This window comes from Austrofundulus limnaeus, unplaced genomic scaffold (genome assembly GCF_001266775.1).
Source record: "Austrofundulus limnaeus strain Quisiro unplaced genomic scaffold, Austrofundulus_limnaeus-1.0 Scaffold714, whole genome shotgun sequence".
NCBI classification, from domain to species: Eukaryota; Metazoa; Chordata; class Actinopteri; order Cyprinodontiformes; family Rivulidae; genus Austrofundulus; species Austrofundulus limnaeus.
In genome coordinates, this window is record NW_013953116.1 from 145569 (window position 1) to 156721 (window position 11153).

Genomic DNA, 11153 nt, shown 5'->3' on the forward strand with positions numbered 1-11153 from the left:
TCGAGCGCTGACTTTTTCCAGGAGTCGGGATATGAAGATTGTAATGTGTTGATGAGGGTGGATATTTTTTTGAAGGGGTCTTTTAATTTCTTGAATCCCAAGATAATCACATTCTTCAACAGCTTTTCGACGTCACTAAACTCGCACAAGTCGAAATGTTGGACCAACTGCAAAAAAACCAACCAATGCTCTTCCACAATAAACATCGTTTGCAAAATCAAAAATACTAACGTATCAAAAACCCTAAAAACTTTTAATTTATTTTTTATTGTTAGATGATCTTTTAACGAACAGAAAATGTCAAATTTCAAGTAAAAGTCTGTTTCCAGATCGCTGAGCAATAGAAGAAAAAAAAATTTTTCTACTTTTTTGGCTCCGGAAAGTCTATAAATATCTAAAAATCTTTTTATGGTTTCAAATTGTGTTGTTTTGTCCATAGATTTCAGAATAGTTAGTTGATCGGAAGGTAAAAGCGTCAAATCGAATATGTTACTCATTTATTTTGATGTTTAATTTAATAATAAACATGACCAAAAACATTGAAGAACAGTGTTACTTGGACCTCGTAAACAAATGTATTAACCATGGCGATTATAGACTCGACCGCACCAAAATAGGTACGTTTGCATTGTTTGGCGAACGGTTGGTATTTGACTTGTCGGATAACACACTGCCCTTGTTGACGACAAAGTTTGTACCAAGCAATGTGGTGCTCAAAGAATTGCTTTGGATTTTAAAAGGGCAGACGGATTCTAAAATTTTACACGACAATGGAGTTAAAATTTGGGATCTAAATGGATCCAAAGACTTTTTAAACAGTAGAGGATTTTTAGACCGCGATGAGGGAGATCTGGGACCCATCTATGGGTTTCAATTGCGTCACGCGGGCGCCCAGTATGTCGACTCCAAGACAAACTATTTGGGGAAAGGGTGTGACCAGTTGAGAGAAGTGGTCCAGACAGTTAAAACAGACCCATCAAATAGACGAATGATCATGTCAAGTTGGAATGTATCCCAACTAAATGAAATGGTATTACCACCGTGCCACTGTTTTGTTCAGTTCTTTGTTAGACAAAAACTTTTAGATTGTCAGCTTTACCAAAGATCCGCGGATTTGGGGCTCGGCGTGCCTTTTAACATAGCAAGCTACGCCTTTCTTGTTCATCTGATTGCATCGTGGTGCGACCTAAAGCCAGGGCGGTTTGTGCACACGTTTGGTGATGTCCATGTATACGCAAACCACGTCGATGCCTTACAGACACAATTGGCTAGACAACCCTATAAATTCCCGACTGTCGAATTCGTCGGGACATTTGGTCTGAACGACCTGAGCAATCTGTCGATGGATGAGTGGTGTTCAAGTTTTAAAATTGTAAATTATGTGCACCATCCGACTTTAAAACTCGACATGGCTGTTTGAAGATTTTTGGGTAATTGATCAAATTTTAATTTATCAGTTAATAAATGTATTACAGAGATCAATACGGGAACGTCGTTGAATATTCGTCGGGCGCATCAGCACATCGCCACGGTCAATACACCAATGCAATTCATCCTGGTGGGGTGGGATATCATCCGTTGACACGAGAAGCATTTGAGTTTGCAGATGTCACTTCTTGGTTTGATAAATATAAAATGTGGTTTTTATATGCTTTAATAGCTGTTATTATTTGGATGGCTGTTGCGAACTGGAGATCTAAAAAGATTCATAAATCAGCAACCAGTATGTTTTACTAATTATTAGTAAAATTATTACACTAATAATTACACTAATAATTACACTAATAATTACACTAATAATTATACTAATAATTACACTAATAATTATACTAATAATTATACTAATTTTACTAATAATTAGTATAATTTTGGTGACAAATGCAAAAAAGTTGATACTAATAATTACTAATAATTACTAATAATTACTAATAACAAAACGAAAATTTAGATCGTTGAAGCTTTAATTCGGCTCGTTGTCTTTCTTCGGGCAACGAGTATGTTTTACTAATAATTACACTAATAATTACACTAATAACAAAACGGAAATTTTAATGGTTACAAACCATTAAAAAATTTAGATCATTAAAGCCTTAATTCGGCTCGTTGTCTTTCTTCGGGCAACTAGTAGCCCATCTGAGCGAGACGCCTCACAACTGCACCCGAGTTCGGTGGTTTCACCATCTCTTGAGTTCGGTGGTTTCACCATCTCTTGAGTTCGGTGGTTTCACCACCTCTTGAGTTCGGTGGTTTCACCACCTCTTGAGTTCGGTGGTTTCACCACCTCTTGAGTTCGGTGGTTTCACCACCTCTTGAGCGCCCGATTGAGACGAGAGAAATGAAGAGACGGGATTGAATGTCCAAGGTGCAAAAGCGAACTAATAAATGATTTCGTACTCTGGATTAACAAGTTACGGCAAAGTTACCTTACCGTCCGTGGAGTTGTGGAATGGCAACTTCAACATAGTCAAAAATCCTCCTTCAGGCATTCACACAAGAAGAATTACAAAGGTGGGAGAAAACAATGATCTTTTAGACATGAATGATGACTCCGGGAGTCGCATCAACGAAGCAATAAATGTTTATGCGAGAGGCAACAACCCCATGGTATCAGTACAATATTCGAACCACGGTAATACTGGGAGCGGATTGATGGGTGTTAGCGGTGGAAGTGGTGGCGAGTCTGGTGGTATATTTTCCACTGGGGGTGGTGGAATGTTACCCTATAGAATTATGAACGAAGGAGCATTCCGGCCTCCCATTTTACGACAAGAAGATTTGTTGCCTCTCTCAAGATTGCCCCGCTCATGTACAAGTATTACGAGCAAACGATGTAGAGTGGATCAAACTAAAAGAATTGAACCAGATGTTGTCGAATATTTCAGAGAGGTGCACAAAAATCCTCTCAAAGTGAGCGTTTCCAGCAAACGCAGCAGAGTCGACCAAACCAAAAAAATAGATCCCGACACATTTGAACTCCTTCAAGTACACAAAAATCCACTAAAAACCAGCTTACAGGCTCAAAAATCCTTCAAAAAAGAAATTCCTCAAACACCACCAACAAACATTGAACTATTTGTTAAAGATGTAAAGACAGTTGTGGTAAATTCAAATGCTAAAAAATTAAAAGACTCGGATACACGCGTTATTCCGGTGTTAGAGGAGCAATTGCGCGTGTCGAATGTAGACCACGTTAACCAAAAGAGAATTAGCCAACAGCGCTACATTCACAGTCTTCAGGAGCTCTCGCGAAATGTGCCAAACCACCAAGTTGATACCGCGTTCAACATCGCGAAAAACACAAACATTTATCAAGACGTCGTATTCACAGACAACAGGCCCAAACGAGAGCATTCAAAGTTTGGCGTGAGTAGCAACGGTACACTTTTAAAGATCGGACAAGAACCAATCATAGCAGGCGCTCGATTAAAATCTAAATAATTTTTAATGATCTTTAATGATTTTTAGATCATTAAAGATCAGTGATTTTTAATATTTATATCTCCACATTGGCTTAATAGCCGCTCCCAATGTTTGAACGGCAAATTGGATATTTAAAGGCTTACGCCTTTAAATGTTAATTAAGAGCTCGAATTTTGTTGATCATAATAAGTAAAAATACAATCAGTGAAGGTACGAATATGTAGAACCAAAACTCGTCAGAAAAGTAGCTAGACAGAGGTAAAATGCTGCCTTTGTTTGATACAACAGGTGGTTGTACGGAAGGTTTGTACGAGTCTTCTCTTTTATAGTAGTTTTCGGAGTTTAACAATTTGTAATTGATTTGCGAGAGTTTTTTGAAACGCGTTTTTTGCGGAGGAGTCGACACAGTGAATGTAACAATTCCACCGCACCGATGACGCTGTCCGTGCCCATCGACTATATCTACAATTTTCCCAAATTGCGCAACCTTGTTGAAGGGATACATTGCCATCTTAAAATACCCGTCGTCTCCACCCCAGCCCGAACCCCAAGAGTTTCTGCAGTACCAATAGGGAACGTCTCCACGTTTGTTGTTGTCGTACAAAATATTTTTAGCTACACCCCATCCTATAATTGCAACGGCGTGTGATCCTTTGTAGTTTGATCCGTTAACTTCCGAGTCGCTGAACGTTAAAGCACTTCCGGGTATATAGTTGCCGCGTTCCAGATACACACCCGAATTAATTTTGGTAAAGTACCCAGACGTAAAGTTGCGCATCACAAAGTATCCGGTCAACACCGGCCCATGCAATAAAATGTGCTTTTTTATACTTGATTGCATATTATCAGCAGTTGTTGCACCCTGATTAATCGCCAATGTCTTAATATCCTTATTTATCGTATAATTGTAATGATCGGTGTCGTAATAACACCCGCATTCGCGAGGAACGAGCGACGATAGGTTTTGCGCTTGAAAGTGTTGAGTCGCCTTGCCATTGCATTTGTCGTTCGATGCGCAAAACGAGTAGTCCAAGCAATGCTTCGACGGAATTCCCGACCCTCGTGCAATGTCCTGCAACAACAATGCAGGACTTCCACCATCACAGCGACCCTGCGGATAACACGTTAACGCCCACGTGGTCGAAATCTCAGGCCGCCACGTTACCAAACCAGCCGCTACAAACGCATCACCTATTACACTAGATGTTGATATGGCCCAACAAGAGCCGCACAAATATTGGTTGTCGGGTGGCATGATGTGTTTTTTCTGTCCTTTCCTTTCCTCGTCGTCAATCGGATAGACAAACCTCCAATCGTACACATCGGGAATTTCAACGGGATTGTCTGTTGCCGAGTACTTCAAATGCAGGTCTAAATGATCTTGGTCAGAATATGTTTGCGTGTATTTTAAAAAATTGATGTGTGTGTTCAGCGGAGGAAGAACAAAATCTGATCGTTTTCCACTCAAATACGCTTCGTGTTCCTCGTGGTGGATACCACCTATAATGTGGACAGGCCGTTTATTAGTTAGATGTTGGTGCAGAGGATCTGAGATGTAAATTTCGTTCATTTATTAGTTGAAGAATCAAACTTTACTTAAAATAACCATAAACTCAACGTCGCAGAGCTTTGATCATTAAAAATGATTATTTAGATCATGAAAAAGGATAAAAAAAATGGGTATTAAAAACTTGAGTAAATTTTTAAAAGAACGCAACATTGGCGAGAAATTGCACGTCTCACATCTGAAATACAAAAAGATTGCAATTGACACCCCGATGTTTTTCTACAAATTCAAGGCATGTACACCCGACTGGCTGGGGTGCTTTTTGAATCTGGTGGTCTTTTTACGATCCTGGGACATCCACCCCCTCTTCGTGTTTGAAGGAACCGCCCCCCCCGAAAAAGCTGCGACACGAGAAGAAAGACGAAAGCAACGACAGAGGGTAGTTGACAAAACCGACCTCATTGAACACGACCTAAACCTCTATTGTAGCTCGGGAACAATCACACCGTTTCTGCAGGGTGTTTGGGACTCTCTCCAATTGAAAAAAAAACGCCCACTTGTCGCAAAATCGATCGTAAAAACCCCCATCGCCCTGATCGGGTTTGCTGAACAAATCAAAGATGAAATCGCCAAGAGAAGAAAGTACGAAGTTTCAATTACATCAGAAGACATAGACGATCTTAAAGAGTTGTTGAACCGGCTATGCGTGCCATATATCGCGAGTGTAGGAGAGGCAGAGACGGACTGCGCATCGCTGTTTTACGTGGGGGCCGTCGATTACGTGGTCAGCGAGGACACCGACGTGCTCGCGTATCTTCCCGACCGCGACAACGAGAGGGCTCTGAAGGGCTCTGAAGATCTGAAGGGTTCTGAAGATCTGAAGGGTTCTGAAGATCTGAAGGGCTCTGAAGATCTGAAGGCTATCACCTCTTTCGACACGTGCTCGCAAACGTTTCACCAAATTTCAAAGAAGAAGATGTTGCAGGTGTTGGGTCTCACCGCTTCCGAGTTTTTAGACTTTTGCATCATGTGTGGAACGGACTACAACAAAAACATTTTCAGGGTGGGGGTCGAAAAAGCATACAAATATATCACAACGTATCACAACATTGAACACGTACCGTTGGATACAACAATACTTAACCATGAAAAGGTTCGGTCTATGTATAAAGTCGGGCGTGATTTTTCTTTGGGGTTGCAGGCTAAATGGTGCAGGACTCCGTGTAAAGTGGTCGTGAAATCGGAGCTCGAAAATTTTTTTCTATTTCACAATGTTGGCTACATCAACATTGGAGACGTTTTGACGGCATTGTGCGACGCATCAATTGTTTTTGCCGATTCGTAGACCACCTCTTGAGTTTTCACTACCTCACGAGTTCGGTGGTTTCACTACCTCACGAGTTCGGTGGTTTCACTACCTCACGAGTTCGGTGATTTCACTACCTCACGAGTTCGGTGGTTTCACTACCTCTTGAGTTCGCCCAAACTCCGAACAAGTTTTTTAAAAGTTAAAAAACCTTTAAAAAACAATCTTAATTCGAGTATTTTAAAGCTTTGTTTATTAGAATCTGCGCTCCGGGGAGCTAGCCTTTCTCTTGCGTATTGGTGTTATTTTTTGATTAAAATTTTTGATGCATATCCTCTGTATTCAGCGCAACCAAACTTGAAATCGTCAATCACAGGGGCCTTGTAGTAAAATACACACTCTTTCCAATCATTTGTGTTGGTGGAATTCTGGATATATAAAGCTGTATAATCGCCTGTTATTGTATCCATGATTTTTTCAAATAAACTAAACGATGGTATTATTCCAGCATAATTTTCATAAAGACGTTTTCTTATGGCCACATTTGATTCTCTAAAAATAAAAACCCCATCAATGTTTGATCTTATATGGGGTTTAACGTCTAGTGCATATTGCAGAGATACAATGTATAGCATTTTCCAGTGGCGGCCATTTTTAAACAAACCGGGCTGTGGTGGCTTGTTAAACACTGTTGGATCATCCATGCAATCGTCAATAATCAGTATGTTCCAAGGGTTTTTCATGTGTTGTCTGGCCCCCTTTTGCCTTATGATGTAGTTTGAGAGTGCGTCCTGATCATAATCGTCAAAGACATACGCGCTTGGCAAAAATTCCTTGTAAAACCCGGTCTCGGACTCTGTTCCGGAGAGCGCGACCCCGACCGGGATAATCTGGCTCTTGCTGTAAAACAAAGATTTGATTAAAGTTGATTTGCCACTGCCGGGTTTTCCAATTATAAATATTTTTGAACCACCTTGTAAAGGATCTGTGTAATTTTGCGGGTTTGGATTGATTAAGTCTAAATCGAGTGGTTTGGTCTGAATACTTTCTTCTGATGTAGTCATTTATTAATCGCCGAATGTAAAGTCTACTTGGAAAGAGAAAATATATTTTTTATTCTTTTATTTTTGAATTGACCAGTGCAAATAATTGATTTCAGAATTAGATGTAAACACTGTTATAATAAAGCTATTTTCGAAAAAATGGGAGTCAAATATTTTTTTAAATGGTTCAAAGAATCATTTCCCAAAACTATAAGCAAATATGATAAGAAAAGGTTTACGAAAAACCCAAAATCGCTGATGCTAGATTTAAACAGCTTAATTCATAATGCTTGCCAAAAAGTGTATCAGTACGGCGCCTTCGAATCAAAGGTTCTGCTGAGAAAGTCTCCCAACATTGCATCCAACGAAGAACGAGACCAGCGCGTGTTCGAGACAATTTTGGAAAGCATAAGCGCTCTCGTACTAATGGTGGACCCCCAGGAAATTGTAATTTGTATCGACGGAGTAGCTCCCATCTCAAAACAAATACAACAGCGACAACGCAGATTCCTGACCACCAAAACCGACGGAGGCTTCGACTCCAATTGCATCTCCCCTGGCACAGACTTTTTATACAAATGCGGAATATACCTCAAATCACACCTTGAAAAAAAATTAGCAACCGAATGGTTAAACGTTACCACAATTCATTTTATGGATTCATTAGTTCCTGGAGAAGGCGAGCATAAGTTGTTTGATTATCTGCGGATGCATAATCAAACGATAGAAGAACAGAAATTTACCGTGTTTATAGTCGGAAATGACGCCGACTTAATTATGGTGGCTTTGCTTGTGTCGGCTATATTTTTACAACGCCCCATTTACATTTTACGCGAAGACACTGTTACCAGAAAAACCTACCTAACAATTGATATCAACCAGTTTAAACAAAGTCTAATCTCATTTGCACAAATGAAACCAAAATACAAAACAGACAACTTTGCGCGCATCGCGTGTGATTTTATAATTCTGTGCTTTCTGGTCGGCAACGACTTTCTACCNGTACCACACACATTTTAAAAATTTCAATTTTTGTACGACGAACCCGACCCCTCTCGCGCCCCTGCGTCGCGCTCGGTGGTTTCACCACCTCGCAAACAATGTCGGGCAACTGTGCGAGGTAACATGGTCCGAAACTCGCGTCTGAAAGAGCGTATTTTAAGCCGTTCGACTACCCAACATGGAAAAGCACGAACACGCACATTGGTCGTTCAAAGAGCTAAATATGCAAGACTGGGCCAATAAACTGGAAGAGGGCGAGAAAACATTTTTGGTACTTTTCGCTCACAGCCCCCGAAGCCGTCCCTTCAGCGTGACATTGATTTGCCAGACAATGTGTAATTTCACTTTTCGAGTCGGATTCGTCATCTAATAAATGAAATCCACAATATTTGCTCCACTTGCATTATGTCTCATTACATTAGGTTTGTGTATGAGATTTAATGGCGAAAAAATCTTGGTAGACTTGTACACCAAAAAATACAACAAACTCCCATCAGAATCTACGTTAAAATTATGTAGCTATATTGGACCCGCTTTATATATTGGGGGTTGGTTAGTTGGAGCTCTGTGTTTGTCATGGCAACACAAAGGCAACAAGATTCTACGGAACTCTGTATTTTCGGCCATATTGATAAGCGTTGTTTGGGCTGTGCTGGAATACAGAGAAGACAGCTTCGTGAGTAACCCGAAGCTGCCGTTGATCTCCTGCTCGGTGCTGCTGTCTGCCCTGATTGCTTTGGTGTCGCTAAAGTATAGGACGCGCGACATTTGTTCGATTGTCGTTGCGGCGATTCTCATCGTGTTCGCCGAGTACTTTGTTCTGCCATTTCAACGTACACACAATATTCACGACGGAGTTGGATTACCGATCCTCATGTTTGGGTGGTTCCTCCTCTTTAAGGTGTTTGATGGAGGCTTAGATAAACGAGTCAGTTTCAAACTTGACTACAAAGCAACCGAACTCTGGCGCTTGTGAGGTGGTCGCTCTACGCCCTACCAGATCCCTACCAGATCCCGAAGGGATCTGGTAGGGATCTGGCGCCCGTTGTCGCTTCGACGGAACGGGTTGTGAGGTGGCCAAACTCAAAAAATATTTTTGCTCGTAACGATCGGCATCGCGCTGCAGGAAATAAAATGTCGGTGTACATGCTATTTGAATCTTTAAAAAGATTAACTGAGAAAAAACAACCATTAACTTTAGATGAAAAAAAATGGTTGGCTGAAACAATTAATACAAAGATAAATTTAATTGGAAAAGAAAAACTGTACGCGTTGTTAGTCGTGCACAATAAACAAGATCGCCATTCCTCGCTCCATCGAAGAAGCGGGAGCGACGACCCAACAGATCCCTTTTATGATATCGAGAAGCTTAGTGTGGGTTTGCAGCTTGTTTGGTTTGAGTTTACGAAAATGCACCTTAAATCACAAAACGAAATTGATTTTTCGAACACGCCAAATAAATAAAAATAAAGACATGATACTCGAATACTTGTTTTGTTGTCAATACACAACCAATCACAAAATCATCGACCTGCTCGAAGACTTGGCGGTCGAAAAAATAAAAAGTCCCATCAAACCCAACAAAATACATGACTACGACGACTACTACAAACTTTACTTGGACACCTTAAAAGCCTTCAAGGTCAAAGAAACAAGAACAGCCGATCAACACACTTTATACTCAAAATGGTCATCAATCAGAAAAAAGGCCATCAAAGACCTTATATTAAAAAATTATATTATAAAGGTTAAAAATGTTTATAAATTTGATAACAGCACTCTCAACGCGTTTAAACGCGATTTGTTAATTGGGCTGAACTGCAAAACGATCAACGACAAAAACATTGTGATCCGGGATTCCGAAATCTTGTCGATCGCCGGCCTACACTTGGCTACAAACTCGTACATGTGGGACTATAAACTAACCAGGGTTTAATGGTTCAAAACCATTAAACGCTTAGTAAGAAGTATATAATGCTGGGATAGTCTTTTTGTAACCCTCGGCTTCTAATGTTTTGATAGCCTTTTCTGCTGCTTCCTTTTCTGCGTCCTTTTTGATAAACGCAGAACCTTCGCCCAAAAGCTTTCCACGCGCATCGTAAACCTTTATAGTATGCACCTTTCGCCCGTTCTGCGTCGCTATAGTCGGCTCGTATCTCGCCTCTGTACCAATCTTATCTTTAAACTGATCAAAGACATCCTTCAATCTGTTTTTCGCATCTACCAGTGCATTATAGTCGATTGGCAGAATGTAGGGTTCAAAGAGGTTTGAGAGGAGTGTATAAATCAGCTGATAGGCGAGACCGGGATGTGCGTAGTTGGGGTCCGAACGATCGTAAAACAGGTATTCGGTGACTCCTATGAATGATTCGAAGGTGTCTTCTAGTAATTTTTTTTTGATCGATATCTAAGTTCTTCTGACGCCGATATAAACGGCCAAAACCCCAAATTCTCAGCTATTTGCGACAAAGTGTCTTTTGATCCTAAATTGATTTTCATACGAGCAATGATTTCAACTGCTTGTGGTTTTCCGCGCAGATGAGAAAACTTTTCCGTGTAAAAGTACCAAACTATAAACTTGCCAATCGTTGCATCGCCCATCTGCTCAAAGTTCTCGTAATTGTGCTCCGCATCTATACTTGAAGACGTAAAGGCCTGGTTAAAATATGGTAACGTGTCATTATTAACATATTTGTTAATCATCTCGGATTTAAGGGTGGTGCTCTTTAAAACTTTCACAATCAGATCTTTAAAAGACTGATCTCGGACTCCGTAGTAGAATTTACCCGCCAATTCCTCGAGCTTGCGGTCAAAACATTCGATTACCCGTTGTCCTTCGGGGATACTCGCCGTAGACTCTTCCGGATTCGCTTTA

At 40.6% G+C, this 11153-nt stretch overlaps 1 protein-coding gene across 1 annotated transcript; it reads left to right on the forward strand.

Annotated features, from left to right (window-relative positions):
• Positions 1-526: 526 nt before the first annotated feature.
• Positions 527-10820, forward strand: LOC106532060 (thymidylate synthase-like). The gene is made up of 4 exons (XM_014028046.1): positions 527-917; positions 1020-1316; positions 5656-5866; positions 10817-10820. Exons 1-4 carry the CDS (start codon positions 527-529, stop codon positions 10818-10820), a joined length of 903 nt encoding a protein of 300 aa, XP_013883500.1.
• The last annotated feature ends 333 nt before the right edge of the window (positions 10821-11153 follow it).

Bases quoted from the DNA above. Each gene is read 5' to 3' on its own strand.
- LOC106532060 (XM_014028046.1), top strand. From the start codon at position 527: ATGACCAAAAACATTGAAGAACAGTGTTACTTGGACCTCGTAAACAAA. The intron at 918-1,019 runs ATTTGGGGAAAG...ATGTATCCCAAC, and splicing joins TGTCGACTCCAAGACAAACT to TAAATGAAATGGTATTACCA. The intron at 1,317-5,655 runs GTCTGAACGACC...TCGCGAGTGTAG, and splicing joins CGAATTCGTCGGGACATTTG to GAGAGGCAGAGACGGACTGC.